The sequence below is a fragment of the Python bivittatus genome, unplaced genomic scaffold (assembly GCF_059951505.1).
Source record: "Python bivittatus isolate LINGU-HERP-01145 unplaced genomic scaffold, Pbiv_v1 ctg000700_np1212, whole genome shotgun sequence".
In the NCBI taxonomy this organism is placed as follows: Eukaryota; Metazoa; Chordata; class Lepidosauria; order Squamata; family Pythonidae; genus Python; species Python bivittatus.
Genome location: NW_028277098.1, coordinates 52,710,131 through 52,735,341, shown reverse-complemented (window position 1 = coordinate 52,735,341; position 25,211 = coordinate 52,710,131). Strand labels below are relative to the sequence as shown.

The 25,211-nt window shown below is 40.9% G+C and overlaps 1 protein-coding gene across 4 annotated transcripts in view; it reads left to right on the top strand.

Annotated features, from left to right (window-relative positions):
- The window catches only part of TIE1 (tyrosine kinase with immunoglobulin like and EGF like domains 1), a 40,492-nt gene that overhangs the window by 7,761 nt on the left and 7,520 nt on the right, over positions 1 to 25,211 (top strand). The window contains exons 3-16 of one of the 4 annotated variants that reach the window (XM_088153506.1): positions 1,380 to 1,490; positions 2,093 to 2,248; positions 3,273 to 3,404; positions 5,980 to 6,120; positions 9,171 to 9,299; positions 11,041 to 11,186; positions 11,683 to 11,803; positions 12,270 to 12,425; positions 12,916 to 13,056; positions 15,453 to 15,743; positions 16,857 to 17,147; positions 17,421 to 17,614; positions 17,772 to 17,982; positions 20,718 to 20,828. In XM_088153506.1, the coding sequence (XP_088009632.1) occupies positions 1,380 to 1,490; positions 2,093 to 2,248; positions 3,273 to 3,404; positions 5,980 to 6,120; positions 9,171 to 9,299; positions 11,041 to 11,186; positions 11,683 to 11,803; positions 12,270 to 12,425; positions 12,916 to 13,056; positions 15,453 to 15,743; positions 16,857 to 17,147; positions 17,421 to 17,614; positions 17,772 to 17,982; positions 20,718 to 20,828 (2,331 nt within the window). Of the gene's footprint in view, positions 1 to 1,379; positions 1,491 to 2,092; positions 2,249 to 3,272; positions 3,405 to 5,979; positions 6,121 to 9,170; positions 9,300 to 11,040; positions 11,187 to 11,682; positions 11,828 to 12,269; positions 12,426 to 12,915; positions 13,057 to 15,452; positions 15,744 to 16,856; positions 17,148 to 17,420; positions 17,615 to 17,771; positions 17,983 to 20,717; positions 20,829 to 25,211 lie in introns of all 4 variants that reach the window. The other 3 variants (XM_007436777.4, XM_007436778.4, XM_025172258.2) reach the window with 3 other exon arrangements.

Here is a 25,211-nt window from a genome sequence, read left to right as displayed (position 1 = left end):
TATAAGCTCATATTAAGTCAATAATGAGAAACACTGATTTGATCTGAGTAGATCCTCAGAATCTCACAAAGCATGTAGGAACTGGCAATGACAAAGTTCACACAGTTCAATACTTCATTGGAGGTAATTAAATTTTGTACAGACCAATAGGTTTTGGTTATTTCACATTCCTTGAGAAACCAGCAAAGTATTACATATAAAGGACTTGAAACCTCATAGCATTCTCACTTCTAGCCAATTTTTATCTTCTTTTCTCAGGATTTAGGTAAACATTTAGGTTTCACGGGCTAGTAAATGATTTTCCTTTATAACTCACTTAATAAAAATGCTAAGCCTATCTAACCAAACAGAAAACAGGAGACCTTTAGTGTTCATCCTCCCACAGATATCCACAAAGGGTATGTGTGTAAATGTGTGTGTGTGTGTGTAGAAGTGCATCTTGATGTCATCATGTAAAAGATGCAACACCCATACTTTCATTAGACCTCGTGACGCAAATTATATAATAATGTCATTTACATTATGACATCTTGGCACAGGTGTCAACATTTTGATTTCATTGTAGCTTGTTCTGGATGCCTACAGTCCTTATCTCCCCTCCATTGTGGCATAAGCTTGCCTCGTTAGCCCTTTTTATATACTATAACCTCATGATATTTCCTTCATCTCACCCCCAGCCTACATTGAGCAGCTTTAGCTGTCATCTTTAGCTTTCCAATTCTAACGTAGTGTTTTCCCTCTTTTCTCAACCCAATTTTTGTATGGATATGATCTGGATCAGTTCATTGACTATGTAGCTTGCAGAGGGTTGGACTAGATGATCCTTCTAGTCTTTTCCAGCTCCACAATGCTATGATTCCAGGATGCTGGACACTCTCCTCCATGGCTATTTAAGCTCAGGCTGCAGAAGAAACTGGACATGTGGCTTCTGCAGAGGCAGTTGCCTGACTGGTGGTTTTTGAAATGCTTGTAAGGTCTTACATGGGCTTACGCAGGTTTAGCACTCTTGGGTGGTTCTTGCTTCAGTCCTGCCCACCCCTACAGCATTCAGTCTCCAAATTAATAGCTTCCCCAAGAGAACACATTCCTCTGTGGGGAAAAAGTCTCCCAGAATGAGTACCCTACCTTCACCCCACTTAGTGAAGTGTATAATTTTTTTCTATATGTTCCCCTCTTCCTGGCAATGTATCTAGTCATTTGTATGTGCCATCAAACAGGATGTGCTCTGGTAGGTGGTAGAAAAGCCAGGCATAAGTGCCATGACAGTTATCCGAGGTCTTCTTCAGATATCAAGACCATGTTCCTCTAATGAACAAGGAAGAGAAAATATTTCAGGGTTTATTCTGTAATCCAATCCCTATTTCTGTCCAACTTTGCAGCCAACCTGATCCCAGAGAAAGTGACACACACAATCAGCCTCTCCCAGTCAGCCATACTTGTTGCCAGGATAAAGAATGGGAAGAAAACAGATATCTGGTGGAAAAGGAATGGTAAGTGCTTCCCTCATCTAACTGCATGTCTGTGATAAGATCTGCCCTTTTTCCAAGACATCCAACTCTCTCTTGGAAAATATTCTTAAAGCTTGATTTTCCCTGTTGACGTGCAACAAGCTAGGCATCCAGTGGTTCTCAAACATTTTAGTCTCAGGACCCTTTTACATTCTTAAAAAAGATTGAGTTTTGGTTTATGTGGGTTATACCTATTGATATTTACTGTATTAGGAATTAAAACTGAGAAATTTTAAAATAGTTATTTATTTGACTTCATGGACCCCTTGAAAGGGTCTCAGGAACCCTCAGGGATCCCCAGGCCACACTTTAAGAACCTCTGTGCTATAAGAACCATTGATCCATTGAATGGTCATCCACATATGGATCTATCCATTGGTTTCCAAATGGGTGCCTTGGACTTCCTTAGTTTCCCTACTGTTCTACCTTCTTTCCCAATAGCAAATATCCAGCTGCATGACCCTCTCACCCCTCTGCATGAAAGTCATATTCCAAAATATGAATCTCTAATTCAGTAGTACTTTTTGGTACTTCAGCCTTTGGCTTTTCTATTTTTCTTGCTTGTTTCTTATTTTTTTGTGCAGGGACTTACTATGACACCATGCACCAGGGTGAGTTAAAGGAGAATCAGTCCATTCTGATCTTATCATCTGTTACCATGGCTGATGGTGGGATTTACAGTGCCACATTTATAGAGGACAGTCCTTTGTCAAGTGCCTTCTTCAGACTGATTGTGCGAGGTGAGACTGTGCATACCTAAGGCAACCATTTAATGCTTCCTAACACATTTTTGTGAGTATACAAGAATGCCTCTTCTTAAAACTGCATTCCCCAGCCTAGTGCTCAAGAAATACTTTGGACTATACCTCTCAATCTCTCCTACTAGTCAGGAATGATGACTGCACAGTTCTAAACATCAGAAGTTCTCCAGACTAAGAAAAGCTATTCTCAAATATGTATTCCTAAAAAGAACAATACTTCTCTCTTTTTACTAATTGCACAGAAAAGAGCATTTTAATAGCTTGATGATCTTCATCTACAGAAATTGCCTTTTCTGTGCAACAGAAGTAAGGAAAATTTTAACTCATACAATTTTCCAGAAATGACTGATATCATATTTTACAACCAGTGATTGTGGGAGTTGAAGTCCAATATATCTGGACAGCACTTGATGGAAGAAAACCTTGCCATATTTTTATTTAATGCACAATATGGCATAACTATTTTTAGAATTTCTCCATCCGCCTCAAGTAGTTGTTAATAAAATCAAGTAGGGCAATGCCGAATGTGATCACCATAATATGTTTTTTGTAAGGTTTATCAAAGCAATTGGTGGGAGTAGCAGTCTAATATCTAATCCACTATCTGGTTATGATATATATGCAATTCATAGATGAACACACTTATCACTCAGCATCTTATGGTTTGATGACTCACAAGTGACCTCAAAACTGCCTTCCCTCATGTGATGTACTCCAGATATGCTGGGAATATACCTACCATTCCCAAACAGCATGGCCAATGAAGGACATTCATTTAGGAAACAATGATGTAAAGAAATTTGAGTGAAAATTATTGTTAGACTGATCTGAAGGCTTTTTCAGTGATGCCTGTTTAACACACAAGTCATTTCCTGTGGTTGTTGCCAGAGATAGTGCACACAGTGTATGAAATTACACTTGAAAGTTGTGAGTGACTCTGCTATCATCTTTCCTCCCTGGTGCTGCCTTGAAATTCTTCTTCTCATCATTCTTGTCTCTCCAGGTTGTGCAGCCAAGAAATGGGGCTCATTTTGTGACAAAGACTGTCCTGATTGCCTGAATGGAGGCATTTGCCATCACATTGTGGGAGAATGCATCTGTCCACCAGGTTTCATGGGCACCCGCTGTGAAAAAGGTTAGAAGCAACATGTATTGTTCTGGTGGAAAGGGATACTCCTGAGCGTGAACTGAACTTGGAAATCAGGAATGTCTTTATTATAGTGGGCTGCAGGGAATATATCTGGTGATGAAATACTATAGTGGGAACCAGGGTGGAAAGTTTTGTGTCCCCCCTTTTTTCAGGCTTAAGAGGATATGAAATCCAAAAATATATGTACCAGGATTTACACATCTGTTTTCAAGTTTTAAATGACCCTAAATGACAATGTGTCACTGAAAGTCCAAAATCCATATTTGCTGCCCAGACTTGATTTATGGGTGCTCCGTGGTATACAAAAAAAGAATGGGAGCCCACATACAGCACGCTGGTTACTCATCCTTGTATAAAATGTGACACAACAGACCCAATCTGCAATTACATCAGGATAACCACCCCTTTCTGCATCAGCAGGGTATGATGACCAATGCCCCAGTCAAATAGGAAGTGGCCATCTTTGAAGGACCCTCACTGGAAAATTGATGAGTGGCCAGAAAATTGAGTGTTTGTTTGCTTACATTTTGCAGGTTGTAGAAAATCTGAGTCAATGACACCATAGACAGAGTGCCCTGATCCCTTCTCATGTTTTGCCCTTCTGGGTGACTGCAATGGGGGAGGAAGGATGGGAATAAAATGAGCAGCAAGAGAGTTTTCAGAGCTGGCAGCACAAAGAGAAGGATACACACACCCCTTTTTCCTCTTTGGAGGACATGGTTGACTGAGACCCTTTCCACCTTGCACCTAGCTGTGGCACGAAACTGCCCCAGCAGCCTCATTTTTCTGCCATGTCCTTATCACATTGCCATCATCTCATCTGCAGTTCACATACCTGAGGTGTCTTAAAGTCATCCTCACCTGTTCTGTTACAACTCTTGAGCAGGCAACAAACTGCAGCAGTTTTGCTGTGGATACAGCTTGATGTTCTTCACCAATTATTCTGTTGGGATTGCACTCAGGTGATCCACTAGTGATAAAATGAGCCAACCAGGCACCTATTAGCACTTTAGACTGCTGTAAGTGTAACCCCTCACCTCTTCTTCTGTGGCCATTTGTCTTCAGGCAACAGGTGAGTGGATCTTTCAAACCAGGCTCCAGTATATTCATCAGATCTTTGAGCCAATCTCTGGCATGGAGACTAGGATCAGGAGTGGAAGTGAGGGAATGATGAGGTGAACAGGGAGAGAAGGATCCAGCTGTTTCTCTGTGCCACTTCACAGTGCAACCCACCCACCACGCCTGTCAGTTGGGCTACTTTCAAACACTACTTCAGCATTCTTCTTAAATGGCAATAAACCTGTGTTTAATGCCCTGCATTAAGAAGGCCCGTAGGATCTGCCTAGGGCTTGCAGGCTGGTTATATGGGCTAATGGCATGAGTGCGCCCCATCCCAAAGGCACACTCCTTCAAGCGAAAGCTGTTGTGGAAAGGCAAAGCTAAAAGGAAACCAGGCCAGAACCCATTTCATCATACCTCACTAATCCATTTCTTTCTACTACCTTTGTTTCTGTCTTTCTGACTTCCTATTTTTCTGACCTTTTGCTTTCTGCCTCACTTTGTTAGTTCTCTGCTTTATCCTACCCCACTACATGGCAATAGGGATTTGACAAAATACACTCCTACACACCAAAGGCAGCATTTTCCAAACACTTATTTCTGAATAGGGGTGATTCAAGGAGAATTGCTGTGTCCCAAGAGGAAGCACCATCCAAAACAGAATCACATCCATAGCAATTAAGCTGCTTAAAGAGCTTTCACCTGTTGTAATAAACGTTTCAAAACAATTACTGAGAATGGATAGCAAGTTCAGTGGATTATAGTGCACACTGAGGGTAGGGTTAAAAACATTTGGGCTTTTAAAAAGCTTCCTTGAAATCCTAGTTGAAACATTGGAATTGGCACACAGCCTCCATAGGTGGCAACATCTGGCTAACCTTGCAACCTTGGAGATGGGCTCAAATCCTCCGTAGGTGGCAACATCTTGATACCCTTGGCTGAAGCTAAGCAGAGAGAGATCTGTTTAATACTTGGATGGAAGAGCACCAGAGAGTTCCAGTGCTGTAGACTAGATTGAGAAATCATCAACATCATCATCATCATCATCCCAGAAGAAGGAATGGCAAACCACTTCTATAACTCTGCCAAGGAAACTGCATGGATGCAGATGTTGGAAGTCATTCATCTCTAGGGTTTTTTGTTTTTTTTTAATCTTTTACAAAGCCAGGGAGAGAAAGCAAGGCCCCAAATGGCAGCATCCCACTGGCTTTAACCTAATGGCAGGATCCCAATTCCATGCCCATGGTCTGGCATCCTATAGAGGTTACTACAGACTTACTCAAACTTACACATGCCTTTTTCAACTGTGAGGTATAGGTAGAAAATCACACAATTTTTAGCCTACCTGAAGCTCTGCAGAGGGATTAATGAGCATCCTGTGAGCAAAGGGATAATTGTGAGATTAGTTCTAGGATTTTTGGGAACAGGAATACCATATACAAATAGTGCATGAGTCACTGATTGCTGGAGTGAACGCAGCTCTCTCTTCTTGCTTTTGCAGCATGTAGGGAAGGCTGGTTTGGACGAAATTGCCAAGAGAGGTGTTCTAGTGAGCAGGGCTGCAAAGGGTTATCCTTCTGTCTGCCTGACCCGTACGGCTGTTCCTGTGCTGCTGGGTGGAGCGGTCTCCAATGCAATTCAGGTATGTCTGCTTGTAGTTGATTTGTCCCAGCATTGTGATACTACTATACTTACTGGGGTAGTAAACATAATCAAATGGATGGAATGAGGAAGGAAAGGCAAGAGCTGACCTACTTTTCAAAAGGCAAAATGGAAGCACTGAACCACCACACAAAAACTCCCAAATAAAACGACTGCTGTACTTATTTCTTCACTGTATTATTCCCAGTGGATTTTGACCTATAGGGTTTTTTATCCAGGGGAATCAATAAAAAAATCAAAGGTTGTTCCTTACCCTTTTCCGTTTTATTAAATTACTAAATAGCATCCGGATTAATGGCACCCAGTTTGTTAGAGTCCCACTTGATAAAGAACCCATTATTTGAAATGCTTTGAGAATAATATGTAGAAATCTTATGGAAAACTAATATTTTACCACTTATAGACAAAAGTTCAGATATTAAAATTTGCTTTTCTCAGCAAGCTAAGGGAGAATTCAGGTAAAACATTCTTTATGAAGATCATTTTTATAATAAACTCATTCTAACTCGAGTGAATCAGGAGAAAACAAGAATTATACCATATCTGACAAAAACAAAAGAGGTGCAACAAGGGTGGTTGCTGTTATACTTAATGTATGTAAACTGCTGGTTTCATTGTCACCATCAACAGAACAATCACATGTTTCCTGGAAAATCGGTGTATGGAAAAGAAGTACAACAGTTTCTCCTTCATCTCAGACACATGGTGGTACATACGTTTTATCCAGCTTTGGTTGCTTTCTCTGTTGGGGCTGTACTTGGCTCATAGCCAGGAGAGAGTAGCTTCCTCCCTTTGTTTCTTCAGAATAGTTTCTCTCCTGCTTGGCCCCAACATACAGACAGAAAAAGAAAGATACTTGTAAGCAGGAAGTTCCACTGGGTGAAAAAAAGTTTCAGAAGTAACCCTGTCCTGTCTGTGCCCTCCTCTTTCTAATGCTAGATTTTCTCATTCCTCAGCAAACGTCTCTCCTATATTGTTGTTTGCTTTTGAGGGAAGTGTTCCAAGTCAGGGTTAGGCAACCTAGCACACTCCCAGTGATTTGGACTGCAAGTTCCAGAATCCCTTCTCCTTCACCATTAGACTGGGGCTGATGGGAACTGAAGTCCAAAATATTTGGAAAGCACTAGGATGCCCACCCCGGCTCACATTACCCCAAGGCCAAAAATTGCATGATATTTTGTATACCGTAGAGCTTGCTTTGTTCTTTGCTGACTGAAACACAAAATAATGGTGGAATGCAACTTTTTGCCTTCTTGAAACCACTTTCAATTTGAAATGTCAAGTTCACACATTGCCAATGATCAGAAAGTTGTGCCTTTCCTGCTAAAAATGTTATGACACCTTTCAGCTTTGTGCCTAGTAAATACCTTTTGCATTGGTCAGTTCTAGAAGCTGACTTGTACCGATCTGTGACTAGATTTAGATAGTCACAGATAGTGATCTTGACCAATCACAGTTTCCTTCACAGTCCTTCACAACCACATCAACTACCTTTGGTGAAGCTAACAAGATCAGGGTAATGAAAGCATTGTCATGGTTTTTTATTTTGATTTTAAAATGTTATGTGTTTGATAGCATATATGTCACTTTTAAAAAATAATTCCTCTTCTTACTCCTGAGTGAGAGGGAGACATTTTCTCTGTATATGCAGGTAATCTTCACTTAACTATAGTGTCAGAAAACGACAGACACGGGTTCGGTTGTCCAGTAGACAGAAGTTTTTATTGGGCACGTTTGCAAAGGTGGGTCCCTCCCGCAGCAATGGAGGAACCCCGAAGCAAGGTCTGACAGGTTTTTATACCCCCTATCTGTCCTCCCCCTCCTGCGAGGGCTTGGCTCACAATCTCACCTTTTTTACCGCCCCGGAGCGCCGCTAATTAACCGCAAAACCGCAGACATTCCACTTTCCGAATCCAATCAGCGCAATACACATTCCAATCCCCACTTGACCCGACAGCCGCCCCTGCCGTTTCTCTTCACTCTGGTGCGATCGTGCCTCTTGCCTGCAGTCTTTCCTCCCTCCTGCCGTCCCTCTCCACTCTGGTGCGAGTGTGCCTTCTGCCCATCCTCCCTCCTGCCACCCCCCCAAGGCTGCCCCATGGTGCACAGCGCTCTCCCCTAGCAAACATGGTTCGTTTGAGGCCCTCACTTCTCCCTGCCTTCTCACAATAGTAATTGGGACCGGAATTTCTGTCGCTAAGCGACGCAGTTGTAAAGCACCACATCACATGATTGTGCTGCTTAGTAGTGGCAGTTCTGGCACTTCTGATGGCTTTTGTTAAGCAAATCTTGCACTGTCGCTAAGTGCAACCTCACATGGTCGCCATTTGCAACCTCCTGCCAGCTTCCCCATTGACTTTGCTTGTCAAAAGCCAGCAGTGAAGGTTGCAAATGGCAATCACATGACTGCAGGACACTGTGATGTTGTAATTGCAAGCCAGTCGCCAAGCATCCAGATCACGATCACGTGACTGCAGGGATGCTGCAATGGCTGCAAGTACGAGGACCAGTCATAAATGCCACTTGTTCAGTGCCACCATAACTTTGAACGGTTACTGAACAAGTGGTTGTCAAGCAAGAACTACCTGTATGCAACCAGTATTTCTCCCAGTCTTGGGAAGTTCTCCATACCCTGTAAAAGGAATTGACAAGGATTTCCCCTGAACGTATCAGTTTCACCAGAGAGTAGAAAGCAATAGTGAAGGAATTCTATATTGATAAAGTTGACACCTTCCTCTTCCCAGCAACATATACATATTGATAAGCTTCTATAACAGTTTAAAATAAGAAAAAGTCATTCCTCACTGTGTTCTGCAGCATGGAAAAATTCTGGCTAGGAAACTAAAAATGTCCTTTCAAAGATTATTTATAGAAAACACACTCATGTATCTGTATATCCAGCAGAAAGAGAAAGATTCATAAATGCTCTAACTAAAACAAATGCAATCTGTCACATTATCCTTGACCAATGAACTCCATCTTTAAAATGGGTAAAGTTGTTGAGGTCTCAATTCCTCTGCTCTCCCACAGCTTGTTCTCCCAGCAAATATGGTCCTGACTGTACCCTGGAGTGTAACTGCCAGAATGGAGGCACCTGCAATCGATTCAGCGGTTGTATCTGTTCATCTGGTTGGCATGGACAGCATTGTGAAAAGTCAGGTAAAGCAATAGTGATGGGAACGGGAATGATATTTGAGATCTTCCAGACATGGAGTACTATTGGAGGTTCTGGGGAAGGGTGGGGGTGGGGTGTAAAAAAAAAAGTCAAGATGGCACCCATGCACATAAGAAAGTGTGAGGTTTGATCACATGAACATGACTACCATCACATTATCATGGCTACCATCCCCTGGTAGGTTCTTTTATAAATGATGGTGGCAGTCAGGCAGGAGATCAGGTTTTTAGTACAAAAAAATAATTGTATACAATTATATACAATATATACAAGATGTTCACATACTAAAAAGAGTGTTTTCTTATTTGTGTCACTTCAAATCCTTTTATATTGTTGATTTGTTATTTTAACTTAATTTCTTATAGTTACACATCCACTTTTAGCCTTGAAACTTTCTCCACTCAGACTGTAAGCTCATTTCACCCATCCTGTTCTCACTCCTCATTGATTATCTATCTGTTGTTAAGACTTTCTTGACTCATTTTGCTTTACAGCCTAACTCTTAGATTTCTATTACTTTTACTGCATCTTCTCTCTCTCCCTTCCTCCCTGCTCCCTCTTAATTTCCCCAGAATCACTTGTTTTGCTTCTTTCAGGAAGCACCTGGGTGTGTGTTTGGTTTCTCTCAATAGGTACAGCTGTCACTCATCTTCTCCTGTTGAGATGACCCCATTCCTCTCTCTCAGACCTCACTCTTCTGCCAGTGGCTTTGGTGGAAATTTTCCTCTAAGTGAATGCCTGAATCAATTTTGCCAGCCTTCTTCCAGCCCTCATGGATTCCACAGAGTGGCTTCTCCCTCTTTCTCTGGCTGTCATCACTCTTGATGGACTGTTCTATGGGCTCTCTGACTTCTGGTTTTCTTCTCCTTTCCTTCTCCTTTCCTTCCTTTTTCCCCTCTCCAGCCATCTCCAGTAGGCCTTTTTGATACTCTCCCAAGCAGCAATCTCTTTTCTAAATAACAGCTTTCCTAAACGGTTAGTTCTTACCTGCCTCTGTTTAATACTTGTCAGTTCTCCCTCCCCACTTCTAGAAAGGCACTTGTTTATGAATAGCATGGCATACACTCCTGGTAGGAGATACTAATGAATGTTTTATGATCTTGGTGAGAGGCAGGTAGAGCCATCCTCACACAAGTACGCATAGGGTACACTGTTTATTGAATATAAAACATCTCCCTTTTATATCAAGCTTGCCTCCAAGTGATTTCATGGACCTATCCATGAAATTTTCTGGTAACTGTATGGAAATGTTTTCCACTTATTTCTTCTGGGATGTGTTTTCAACTTCCAAGTCTAGCCCTGGAATTTTCTAGTGTTTCTTATCCAAGTACTAACTAGATCCAAATCTGCTGCTTTTTAATATCAGTCAAGGTTAGTTAGGTGCTATCACCAAGCTTGGTAGTTATTTTATTTGTTTATTTATTCATGCATGCATGCGTTTTATCCATTTTCATAATCCTAGTGGACTCTAGTTGGTTTACATACAAAATAAAATATAAAATAATTTATATTACATATAACATAAAATATAAAATAATATATAGTTGGTTTACATATAAAATAAAAGTAATAATTCATACATTATATTAAATCAAAACAAGTATATCTCCAATACCTGTCATTAGAGGTGAATGGAAGAGAGTGGATCAATATCATGAAGTATGTTAAAAAGCTTTCTTAGTACAACTGTAATGATTTAACTTTATTATGGTATTTTCTGCCAAGACCGTATACCCCAGATCATCAACTTGGTGTCTCACTTGGAGTTTAACCTAGGCTCCCAGACTGTAGTTACCTGCATAGCAACAGGCAACCCACCTCCTGTGCGCGATAACATTGAACTACGCAAGCCTGATGGAACAGTGATAATAGTAAGGATCTGCCCATTTATGTATTTTACCTTCTGTCTGATTCTGTACTATCATGTGAAATCTATTTCCATCCCAATTTTGTCTGGTTAAGTAAACTTTTGTCTGGATCCTGCAACCAATAGTGACCAAGGCCTTAGCTCACCAGGAGGGTCCACTGCCTCTGAATTCTGACCAGGTACTAGCGACCCCTCCTGTTCTCTAGCATGCACAGTAGCACCCCCCTTCTCCCACCCATGGTCATAACTGTCATGAATTGCAAAAACTGCAAATTCTGGAGGCCCCATATAATTCCAAATGAGTTCATGAACTCCTAGAGTGAAAATTAGACCAGATGATCAATTTCCAAGAGTGTATCTAGTTTCTACTGTATTATTTTTCTATATTGATATTCAGGATGCCCTATGTTTGAATGGAGCTTCAACAATATGGTTGTTTTTTCACAAATGTCTGTTAGCAGATTTTGGCAGGATATGATGGTGTTTTTGTCTTTCCTTAGCCCACAAAAGCCATCATGGAAAAGGACATGACAACCTGTGAATTTCAAGTGTCACAAGTGATCTCTTCTGACTCTGGCCTCTGGGAATGCCGTGTCTCTACTACTGGGGGACAAGATAGTGGCAAGTTCAAAGTTACTATAAAAAGTAAGAAGGCAGCACAGGTAGTGACACATCACAGTTAGAGCTCACCCTCTGCTTCTGAGATGCAGAGAAGTTACTGAAATGTTTCCAGAGTTTCTAAGGTTTTGCCCTATTCAGATTGTTCTCTGTTTAGGAGGAAATTCTATCTCTAGCTTCTATCCACCAACACTTACCCAGGCAAGGTATGGTTATTAGGGAAAGGCTACTACTTTTACTGTAGTATTAATTCTCAAACAAAGGAAATTATTATTGGAACTTTAATCAGGGTCAGGATGCATGAAGAGGATTGTGCCAAGTACAGTTCAGGGAACAGTGATTTGAGAAATTACTGATCTAGACCATTTTTGGTCAAGTCATTTTCCCATCAAAGCAAGAAATAAAATCTGCATACTCTTCCCCTTTTGTGTTCATTTGTGATGAATTCTCCAACTGTTCCCTTCTTTAGTGCCTCCAGTGCCATTAAGCCCTCCCAGACTTTTGGCCAAGAAGAGCCGGCAGCTGGTGATATCCCCTGTGGGGCCTGTTGCAGGTGATGGACCCCTCATCTGCATCAAAGTTCTGTATAAGCCCCAAACTGGCAGTAGTTGGTCATCTATTGAAGGTAAGGAATTTGTTGTACCTGGATATGTTGGCTGGGACTCCAAGATCCTTTCCAACCCTTACATTCTGTTATTCATCTTTCCTTATTCCAATTAAAGAGATGTTCAATTCCCTTATGGACATGTTTATGCTTGCTGTTTGTTTGTTTGTTTTGGGGGTTTTGTTTTTGTTTTTGCTTCTGGCCTTGTATTCATAGAATGCTTATAATGAAGAAAGGAATCTTCAGTAAAGGGTAGCATCTCAGTTTTCTATTTCACCATGAAGTTCAAACATACAAATAGTCTCATGTCAGTTCAAAGGAGAAAGTTGCTAAACATAAAATCTTGGGTTTCCTTGCAATAGATAGTAACAGAAAAGGGATTAATGTTAACCAGAGCAGAGAGCTGTGGATCTCAGTTTCAGAGTCCTGCCCATTGAGCTTTCTGTAATAGAATAGGTAAAGCAAGACCATGATATGAGTCCCTTGAATTAACAGCTTCTACTCTGATCAGCAGTTGATAACGCCCAGAACATCACTCTCATGAACCTGCGACCTGTCACAGCCTACATTGTTAAGGTTCAGCTAACACGCCCTGGAGAGGGAGGAGAAGGTGCTGCTGGCCCCAGTGCTATCATGGTAACGGATTGCAAAGGTGAGTGCTTAATGTTTGTTAGTCAGATCTGCAGTTTGAGGGGGGAGAGGGAGAAGAAATATGACTAAAGAGAAAGCAAAGAGGGAACATGGGACAGAGAGAAAAAGTCCATTGTACTAATGGGTGTAGATTTTATTTTACATGTCCTACAGCTTGTTCTTAGGAGCAGTCATGCACAGGTTGTGAAGGAAAAAAAGGATATATTTATTCTGGCTTGGAACCAATCAGGATATGAGTCTTGTTCAGTCATCCTTTCCAGCTGGAGATGATAAATCCAAGACCGGATATACTTTATGCTTTTATACGTGTGTAAAAAACATCAAAATCATATCATCCTGACTTGAGCATCAAGAAATAAAAGAATATTTATTATTTACCACTTATGCACATTATTTGGCTTCTTCCAGTCGTGGAAAGAGGTTTACATGTCAGTCCCAGATGTTTTCCATGACAACAAGAGTAATAACGACAACAACAATAGCACAATTCTACACTATATTCTATATAGTGTTCAACTTAGAAGGAATACTTTTTCCTTAACTTAGATCCAAGCTCTCTGAATTTGCTTTAACCCTTATTTTTTAATATATGTCTATAACATATCAGCATTTTCAGTTTGGCAACACCTAGCCAAGTTGGCTAATTTTGAAAAGCTTAACAGGATATTTTTGATGGAAAATATTGGGGCTGTAGGATAGCCTGAGAAATTAAAAAAATCTGGAAGAAGTTAAAAGCAAACCAGTTCCACATTATTACCAAGAAAATTCTATGAATGTGTCATTAAAATCACAACTCAGAGGAGAACGGTAGCAGAAAAGGAGCAATTAACAAATGCCTATAACATAAAGGTAGACACTGGCTAATTGCTCCAATGCTGTTACCTTCAGAATTCCCCATCTTCAGGTTGGGGAATGAATTTCTGCTTGTATCCAGTTGTATCTACAGAACATTATATTTTGAGGCAGAGGCAGAGGAGATGTCAGCCTCAGTATTAGTGAAAGGAACAGGAGAGGAAGACACTTCTTTAATATGGCCCTTTCACTTTATACAAGGAGAACTTGCTCACCTCTCTTCTCAGCTAGCATTACCTTCTCTGATTGCTGGGAAAGAAAATGTCTTGCAACTGAGTGGTGGTGCCTCTGACCATCTCTGGGGTAAGGATAGTGACTTCCTGAAGTTTGAAGTAACTAATATACTGTGACATCCTTGGTGCTCTCTGAGCTTAGTTGTTTGATTGCAGACATTTCATTACCTGACATGACAAGCACAAATGCACTGCAGCAACCCAGAACACCAGAAAGAGGAAACAGACCACCTATACAACATCTTCCAACAAAATGGATACCCACGCAACTTTATCAAAAAGTGCCTGGCCACTCAACCCATTATAGCACAACCAACAAAGCTATGAAAAGCATAACACTGCCATACATCATCAGCATCTCAAAAACAACTGACTACTACAACCACATGGCATCTCCGTAGCACACAAACCAACTAAAGCCCTCTAAAACATCTTAACCAAAACACCCAGTAGCCCAAGAAGAAAAAACAGGAGTCATTTACAACATACAGTATAAGGACTGTAACAGCCACTACGTAGGACAGACAGGCAGAAGCAGAGGGCATCAATGAACACCAACTATCAATCAAAAGACACAATGAAAACTTCTTAATTTCACAGCACATGGACAGACTCAACTATAGTTTCAACTGGGAAACTCTGAGCATCCTAGACCAAGCTAAATCCAAAAATGCTAGGGAATTCCTGGAATTCAGATACATCAGCCATCAATAGGCACATAGAGATAAACCACATTTACACACCATTCAAAAGAGACAATAAGAAGGCTAAGAAGGAAACAAAAAGACCAGAACACATCCTCTCCTGCAGCTTACATCCAGATAAGTAGGGATTAACACCAGACAATCAAGCAGAAAACAATACTCTAATCAAAGAACTATCTAGGAGACAAACAATCAAGCAGAAAACAAGCAGAAAACAATACCTTAATCAAGGAACTACCAAGGAGAAACCACACCCCCACCAACACTGGCAGGGCAAGCTACTATATATAAATAGGGAGTAAACCCCACACTCATAAGCACTGATGATGATACCTTATCAGGTAATGAACTATCTGCAGTCAAACAACCAAGCTCAGAGAGCACCAAAGATGCTACAGTTCAACCCTGAGCTACATATATTCTCTTCTATTGGAACTAATATACTGTTGACATTGCAGAAGTAGCAAGTGTAATTGTGTGCTGCATTAAAAACCATTGAGAAGGAAATTCTATACTAAACCTATGGCTCAGGATGAAGACACAGAATTTCTTGCTCCCTTGTGCTGTTGAATCAGATTGATGGGTTTATATTTCTCTATTTCATATAGAGCCAACAGCCAAACCTGTAATTGGAGGTTCATTTGTTGAGGGGAGCAACAATCTACGTGTGAACTGGAATTTGCCCAATAGTGACAATGTGGGTTCTGGGTTCCTTGTCCGGCTCTATGACGCAGCCAAAGAGCTTGTTCATCAGGAAAACATCACTTCCATGATTGTGCAGTCAGCCTATATTCCGAATCTCAAGTTCAAGAAGGACTATAGCCTAGAAGTAATGGTCTATCACTGCACCAGCTTGGGACCACCATCTGATCTCTACAAATTCAAGATCAACAGTAAAGGTAAGAAATCTGCCACTTTCAAAATGAAACAGATGGTTCTGGAGTGGAGCATTCAATATAGTTTGTTTCCAAATGATCCCTTGCAGAATAATTATTATGTCGCAGATCAGGGTTTTAAAAGTTGCCAGGCTTTGACTGGCCATGACTGATGGCCTAAAAAAACCCAAATTCCTTCCCACTGCATATTGAGATAAATAGATGATGATAGATAGATAGATAGATAGATAGATAGATAGATAGATAGATAGACAGACAGACAGACAGACAGACAGACAGACAGACAGACAGACAGACAGACAATCTAAGAGACCTCTTGTTGCACAGTGATTTCTTTGAATCTCCTGCGTTGCCATGGTAAGCTGAGGGTATCATAGGGCATTTCCCTATAGCTGCTCATTATATTCCCGCATGATGACAATCCTGCTGATCAAATCCCTCTTAAATAGGATGCCCCCTGGCTCAGAAGGAGAGATTTCAAATAATTCTGTGTAGAATCTGCAGCAAGGAGATTTAAGAATTTCACTGCCAGCAGTTCCATGATAGGATCATTGTGAGCCAGAACAAAGTTCAGCTAGTGTGTATTCTTTACCAGAGTAGTCTGTAATAAGAGCAGACAGAGATTGCATTTACTTTCCATACTTAAATGCTGTATCTAATGCACCTACAGCAGCTCTGGCTCCTCAAAGAGTAGAAGATTCATGCAGGAATGTGGCATGGTCTCTTCGACATTTCAGGAATTGCTGAGAAACAAGTCACTACATTGCAAAATGCCCAGAGCTCTTGGAAGCACTCCGGGCCTTTAAAAGTCAAAGGATAGAAGACATATCTCAGCCAACTTGGACACTTTAGATAGCTCCTGTACTTTCTTTGGATCTGATCTGGAAGATAGTTCTACAGATTTTTAGTAAAGCTTAAAAATGGCAAGAAAATTTGCTGGATTGGAGATTCAACCCCAAAAGTAAATTCTTAAATGAAACAGACTGTTCCTTTTATGCTAAGCCCTAATCAGAGGGCCCCAAGTGCCTAGGTCATTATGGCACAGCATGGCATATATTCCAGGCCAAAAGGAACAATTGCAGAGCTAACAGCTGTGCCGTTTGCCTCCTCTCTCAGGACCCTCATCACCACGCTCTCTCTCGGTGAACTCCCTCGCTGATAATACCATCCGGCTGTCCTGGCTAGCCCCTGAATACTCTAATGGGGGCATCAACAAATACATTGTAGAAGTGCAGCAGCTGGGAGGCAGCAGTGATCCACAATGGATGGACACAGAGAATGGCAGGGATACCACAAAGATTATCACAGGGCTTAATGCCAGCACAATCTACCAGTTTCGGGTGCGAGCCAACTCTTACGTACCGGGCGAGTGGAGCCAGCCTGTGAGAGCTGAAATCCTGGGCGATGGTGAGTGGGCCAAAAGCCTATTTGGTTGGATGATCCAATGAAAAAATCATGGAAGGGGCAGAATATTGGCATGGAAAAGCCAGGGAAAGTTCCACATACATCTAGCATGTAGTGGCCAGGATTCTCCAAGCCAGCAATGGCAATAATCTTGGCCAATTTATCCAGGAGGCAGAATAGTAAGAACAAATGGCAGAAATGCCATCTTTATTGTACTGAGATATAGATTTGCTGGGTGTGCACCACAGAGCCAGACATTTTATTTTTGTCCTACAGGAGCCCTGAGCCAAGTGCCCACCCTGGAAAGTAAAAACTTGCCTCCATCAATCATGGACCAGCAATTGGTATTAGCCATTGTGGGGTCTGTCTCTGTTACCTGCCTGACCATATTGTTTGCTCTCCTGGCTCTTTTCCTCATCAAGAAAAATTGTTTTCATCGGCGCCGCACCTTCACCTACCAGTCTGGCTCGGTAAGTGCTGTTGTCCCCAGCCCCTTCACCTGCACTTCTCCAATGATCTTTCTCCCTTCCATCAGCCTCCTCACTCTTGTACTTGTGCCCCCATGCTGCTGACCTGTCTGGTCCCCAGGGTTACCCACAACTATCCTCCCCACAAATCCTCTCACAGGGAGAAGAAACTATTCTGCAATTCAACTCGGGCACCCTGACACTGACACGCCGGCCCAAACCACAGCCTGAGCCACTCAGCTATCCCATCCTGGAGTGGGAAGACATCAAGTTTGAGGACATGATAGGGGAAGGGAACTTTGGACAAGTAATCCGAGCCATGATCAAGAAAGACGGCCTGAGAATGAATGCTGCCATCAAGATGCTGAAAGGTGAGATGTCTATTAGGACTGTTGGACCAAACCTGCTAATGCCAGACCATCATGCTTCCCTCTCTGGCAGAATGGATCTATGATTAGCCCACCACTCCTGATCCCTGACCTCTTAGTTGGGGGGAGGGGAGAAATGTTAATAACATTTGTTACAACACATAAATACAAACTCTCCCTACACAGTGCAAGATTCTCCTCCGGCAGATAACAGATGCACCAGCCTTTCCTTTCACCTCTGCTCAGAGGACAAATTAAGGATTATCCTCAGGCCATAAAATCATGGATATTTAGAATACATTTGCATCACACAGTTAAATTAGATTAAACTAGTTTCATAACAATTCTTCTCCTCAAAATCCAAATCTATGCAGGAAACTGGAGAACTATTTAGTTACTTAATTATTCATTCACTTATTTACCATCTTTATATACAGTCCTCCTCCATAAGGTGCTTAATAGTTATAAAAACAGGTAACAGATAAAACAAACAAAACAGAACAATCACCATAAAACTATTAAAAATAAATTCCCTCAGAACAAAAGAATAAACAGCAAAACCTCCAGTATCTGTGCCTAAAAAGCTGACCACCTATTATTCTCCAAAGACCCTGTGGAATAAAACAGTGTTTACTGCCTTCCTGAAAGACAGCTAGATAGTGACAGATCAAACTTTCAGGCTTTTCCAAAAGCTTAAACCTTTTGGAACCAAGCTCTGCCACCTGAGAACTGCCACCACCTTCTCAATCTCTGGTATAAGAGGGAGGGAGGGAGGGAAACTCTCCCAGACTTTCAAGATCCTATTACTGTACAGTACCCTATAACAGTGGCTGGGGAATTCTGGGAGTTGAAGTCCACACATCTAAAGGTTGTCAGGGCTGAGAAACACTGCCCTATGACAATAGAGTTCCAGTAGTTTAGGAAGTGTCTGTTTCCTGATCTGGCCTCCCTCAAAGGCTGACAGCAGTGTGAAAATATCTTTGAAGTCAGATGCAAAGTATTCATTTGCTCTCACAGAATGAGAAGCTTAGAAAACCATTCCATTGCGGCTGATTTCACATATTGCATCATAAAATTTAGACATGTGGATGCTATACATAGATGCAGCAAGTCATGGTTACTCAGAATGATTTGTAACTAACACTGCAAAAACGTTTCTATTTTCATAGCGCTCCAAGGAATATCCTAGTCCAACCTCCAGAGCTGAAAAAAAGAAGGTAGAAAGTATGCAATATATAAAATGGATCATTTGAAGGAGGTCTTCTAGATTAACTTTACCTGGAAAACAGCATAGTTGAAAAACAAAACAAAAAAAAAACAGAAAAGCATGCCAGTGTAGGATGTGTGTAATTTTTATAAACAAAGGGCTGGAGAAAGAATAAGGTTATCCTCTCCCTCTATTATGATCTAGATTCAATTTTACATCAGGTAAAGAAATACCAAAGGAATCTTACATAATATGCATTGTATGCATCATGTAATTAGTCCTAAGATAATATATGCAGCTGCTTTATGCCAAATCAGATAGCAGATATGTTGATATGCCTCAATCCTGCCTGTTCTGACACAGAGTGGACTCATCTTCACACCTTGCAAACCATGACACAAAGATGCATTGCTAATTGTTTTTGAAGGATATATTTTGATGGCATTTCCTCTCATCTCATCCCAGCCCAACCCAGAGGTAGCTTAAATTCATCTTTAGCTATAATCAAAGGTACTAAAATCTTATTTTCTCTCTTCTCCCAAAGTCCTGCTGTACAAATGATCTTCAATGCCTCACATGTGGTCAGGGGCTGGTATCTGCCCAGTTCTCACTGGCCAGTTTGGACCGCTGTAGGCACACCCACTTCCCTCCAGAAAGTGCACATTTTGCAGAGCTATTCTGCATGTGTCAGTGAAAGAGCCTGTTTCTTTCAAACTGGGCTCTTTCCCTCTATCTGCCACATTTCTGGTCTCACAGCATGGAACTGTGGGACTGGAGACCTGGCAAGTAAAAAGCCATCTCTCTCCATTTCTCCTGCCCAAGCTGAAGTTTAGCAGGCTGTCAGGGCTCAGAGGGGTGGCAGGGGGGTGGCAAAAGTGGCGTTTTTCCCCTGCCAGGTCTCTAGTTGCACAAAATGTAACCATGTGATCCATGACCTGGCAGGGAAAGAGTCAGCTTCCCACCCCTAATGCCAGTCAGCCTGCCTGACAGATGTGAGGGGCTTCAAACTGGGATGAGGAGGCTTTCCAATAAACCAAGAATGTTCCTTTCTTGGTTTACTAGGATACCTCCACCCACCCATCAATCAAGACTTGACAGATGACCAAACCTACTGGTTAGAATTTTCTTTCTCTCTCAACCCTAGCCTATGTTATATATAACAGCAATTCCTGGATGTTTTTTCTACTGGCAGGAAATCCACCAATAGTTTTTCCTTAACTTGTCCTATGTTAAAGCTGTGAGGACAGTCCCACTTACAAGTCTCTTTCCTGAGGAAGATCAGAGGTGAACCATCAGAGTAGTGCAATTTATGCAGGCATATTTTCTGCTGACTCTGAGACAGGAGAAATAGCTCATGACTTTTAGATGATCTTTACACCTGAAGATGCTGGGGGCTGTCAGCTGAGGATCTTTTCCATTGAACATGTGAAGGTTTTCCACCACATTAAACAGAAGAAGTTCCCTGTTGGAATCCTCATGCTAGCTAGCTTTCCTGAGTATGACAAAATTGGCATCCCCATCTATGTTTCAGAATTTGCCTCTGAGAATGACCACCGGGACTTTGCTGGAGAACTGGAAGTTCTTTGCAAGCTGGGACATCATCCCAATATCATCAACTTGCTGGGAGCCTGTGAGAACAAGGGTGAGTGCCAATGATTCAAGACAAAATAATCTCTGCACTTAATCTTACTTTCAGTACTTATCATTATGTCCACTTGTCAGCTTTCTTTTTCTCCCAAAATTTAGCCTATGGGTTGAAGTATCATTCTGCTAATACCATCTATGGCTGAAGAGATATAAAGTAATGAACTTTTTAGTAATCTCTTACATGGCAGTATTGCTTTCCCCTTTCATCTCAGGATATACAGAGGAGTGACTTGTGCCATATTATTGTTTTGTATCTCATCTTTTTCATATCTCTATCTTTTTCTGCACTCAAATGTTTCCAAAGAGCCAACTTAAAAGGTGTTTGACAAAGTGTTTCATCATAGACTCTTGATCAGTCTTAGCAATCATGTCCTTTTATGGATTGGTAATGAGCTGATTGAAGAAAACTGAAAACAGAGAATAAAAATAAATGGATTGATATTTGCAGAAGAGAAATGCAAGCAATAAAATCAGAAGGCCACCCTCCCTCTTCAATAGGCAGTAACATTGTCAAAAGTTGACCAACCTGAAAAAGAAAAGTTTTAAGTTTTCTAAAGGCCAGAAGCAGGAGGTTAACAGCATGTAAGGTCCTTCAGTGTAAGGACCACTATGGTGAAAGCCTGCCTTAGAAAGAAAAAGTAAAAGGTGCAAGGAAAAAGAAAAAGAGAAAAGAGAAAAGGAAGAAAAAAGAAAGAAGAGAAAAGAAAGAAAAAAGTAAGAATATAAAAAGGAAAGAGAAAAGAAATATATAAAGAAGTGACTTCCAACCTTCATCATAAGAAGAATAAACAAATTTAGTGACTCTTCACCCCCTCTAAGGTTACAATTATCTCTTCATCCTATATCCCATCCCTTATCTATAGACAAATCCATAAAACATAATCTTTTCAGTCTTGGTGTCAGTAGAAAGTCCATAAAGGGTTGCCAGAAGTAACATTATATTTTGTTTTAACCTTGATCAAATAAACCAACTTTATATTCCTTCCTTTTACTTCTAACAGCCTTAATCTTTAGTCCATTCAAATATTGTCATAGGATTTGATTTCTTTTCATTTCTTCTTTGTCCCATCACATAGAGTTCTTTAAGGCTTTGATGAGCCTCTTTTGTAAATCGAGTAGGAAAAAATTGTCCAGGTCACTCTCTTGGTTTATCATTTGTACTTCCCTTTTGAATTTTAAAACATCAGCCAATTTCTTTTGTAGATCCACTGAAACATCCTTTTCCAAGTCATTCTCTTGGCCTGTCACTTGTAAATCCACTTTCAATACCACCTCTATCTTGTCAGATAAAATTTGGTCTACATCTGTCATTTCTTCAATAACATTTTTTGGACATAGTTCAAAAATGCAGACATCATTACTGACATTGTTGATATCGTGGCTACTAATTTCTGACTCTATTCTTCAAAAGTCTCCTTCAGTATTTTCACTGATTTAATGTTTTGCATTTTGTAGGTTTGTATTTTTTTCCTCTACCTAAAATCTTTAGTCCCCTCCAGTGTCCAGTTTTTAAATCATGAAATTATTCATCTCTGTTATGTATTCCAAAAACCAAAACATATTTATTTCCCACAAGAAGTTGTTTGTTCTTCGTAATTATTTGAATTAAAATCTTATTGTAAAAGTTTCAATATTCCAAATTTATCTGGATCCTTAGTCCATTTATAACTTTCTAAGATCAAAATATTATTTAGCTTTTTGCTGTTTATTTCACATTCTTTAAATTCTTAAGCTTATGATTAAAGGGTTTTTTTTCATTCAGAATTGAAGGCAAACTCCCTCAGCGTTTTCAAACTTGTCGTTCCAAAGGTCTCTAATAGCTTAGAAGTAGTTAATGAGCAATTTCCAGAAGCAATTAGCAAGTGAGGTTAGCCAACTTAGTGTCCTTTAAAAGGTGCTGAGTGTAGTTGCAAGTAAGATTGCTAATCCTGTCATCTCCCAGCACTCAAACCTGTGGGAGACCACTGTCTTGCAGTCTTCTCATGAGAAGCAGCCATCCAGAGCACATGTGGGCAATCTCCTGTCCTTCCCTTGTCCAAAGAGGTTCCAAAGAGCCGGTCTACTCACCAGCTCTTTATTATTCACCATGGTTATCGGCTCCACTTTCAGAGACATCTTCAGTCTGCCATTCCTCCCCTAGAAGTCTGAATTATGAAGATCTGCTTTCTATACCACAACCCCCTCACCTCATATGAGGCTGGTTCTTAAGCAGGCCCTCCTAAATGATCTTACAATATGGGCAGAATCATTACAATCAAGATGGTCCCTGAGGAAGATCAACTGATTGAGTCAGAATGACCCTGCCCAATATTTAACTGATGTTAACATTTCACCATGGTGAGGCAGAATGACGTGTCTCCTGAAGCAAATATAATCCAGCCACATCCTGTTGCATAGAATTGATAGACCAGCAAAGGAGGGCAAAATGTTCAAAGTCTCTCTCCATACTGGGGAGATGGGTATTAAAACTGCAAATGTATTTTAATGTATATACATATAACATATACATTAAGCATATACGTATAATGTATAACATGCAGTGAAGTATGTTAGAGCAAACATTTCTATCTATGGTTGCATGCAAAATTTTAGGCATCCCTGTCCAAACGTTTTGAAGGTGGACTGCATATATTCTAAAGATAAATACTAAAAGTTAAATATGACATCTTTCTGTAAATGTTATACATACTGTTCATATACAGTTGTTTACATATTCAAAATAGGAAAACAGTGAATATGGCAGGTGCAGAAGTTTCAACCCCTTTCAGTCAATACTTTGGCAGAAATTACACTTTCCAAACTTTTTCTGTCATTATATTCTTGCTTTTGGAATATAAGTTGCTTTCCCCTCTTTTCCCTGTAGAGGTCTCCTAGCTCAGAAATACACTAGGTCTTTTTGTACTCAAAGCCACTCAGTCTTGCTAGAGTTGGGCTTGAGCTTATTTCTCCTCTTCTAGACTCTAACTGCTTCCAGCCACTGGGACAATACATCAACAAGCATCACTTGGTCAACCAGGGATTGACAGACTGTTGGGTATCAGCACTACACTGATGATACTTGATCCTATGCTGTCAGGTGATGCCCCCCAATGGTCTCATGGAGATGTTAAATAGGAGAGAGGAGAGTGTTGAGCCCTGAGGACCCCACAAGCCGCGGTCTTGGGCTCAATCTTTTCTCTCCCACCAACACCAACTGGTACCAGCCCCAAAGAAAGGAGAACCACTACAATATCCCACTCTCAAACCCTGAACTCAATCCAGAAGGATACTATAATCAATGGTATTGAAAGCCACCAAGAAGTCACAGAGGACGGGGTGAATTCCAGCACCTATCCCAATCCTGCTAGACTTCCTCTGCTTTGAAAGAGAAAATTATCTTCATTTGTAAATGCTCAGACAACTGCTTAGAGTAGCCCAAAGTTGTTAAAAGTAGGAAGAACAACAATCACAATCTGAAGGGTCGAAAGGCTGAGATTATTTGTTCATCTGTTATATTGTCTTCTCTTAACTATTGCAAACCTAAAGAGTCAACCACCTTTGGGGGAATATAATTAACCACAAGAGAGAGAGAAAGAAAGGGGAAGGAGAAGGGAAGAGGCAATCAACCGGAAGGGTTTCAAACTTCTGCACCTGCCATATTCACTGTTATTTTGAATCTGTGAACAACTGCACACAAATAATCAAAAGGCATTCAAATCTGCAGAAAGATATCATGTTTCACTAGGCACCGTTTAGAGGTTGGGTCACTTTTTGTTCTCTTAGTGATTCACTGAAACATATGATTTGAACAAGGGTGCTGAAACTTTTGCATGCCACTGTAGTGTATAAATGTGTTGGGATCTGAGCTGGTTGTCAGGAAAAGCAGTTGAGGTTACAGCAGGTGGCTCAATCCACACATGACTGGGGACTTCCAGTGAGCACTATGGGGAGCTATACATCCCTCTTGCAGGGGGACAGCATTTTCGATGGAGATCAGCAGCTGGATGCAGGATCCTGGCTGCTGATATCTCCCTGGAGCAAGGGGAGATCTTGAGATAGCCCATGTGACACCACACAGCCATTCCTCATGAGTAAACCGCAGGAATCGATAATTTGCAGTCTGCTTATGAGTTGAGCAGCTGGGAGTCAAGGGAGGAACTATCTTTGCTCATAGTCATGAACACAGCCTTTTGAAAGGACATTAAGCTCGACCAAGCCTCATTTCTTAATCACCTCAGATTTGCTTTTTTTTTTATTGCCTTGGAAATATTAAGACCTTTTGGAATGGCAAGCTATATGGTATTCACTGGGTGAGTCATCTTCTCCTTGGAGAAAGAATTTTTAAATATGATTTTAAAGTTTTGGAAAAATATTACTTTTAGAATATTGATTTTGGAAA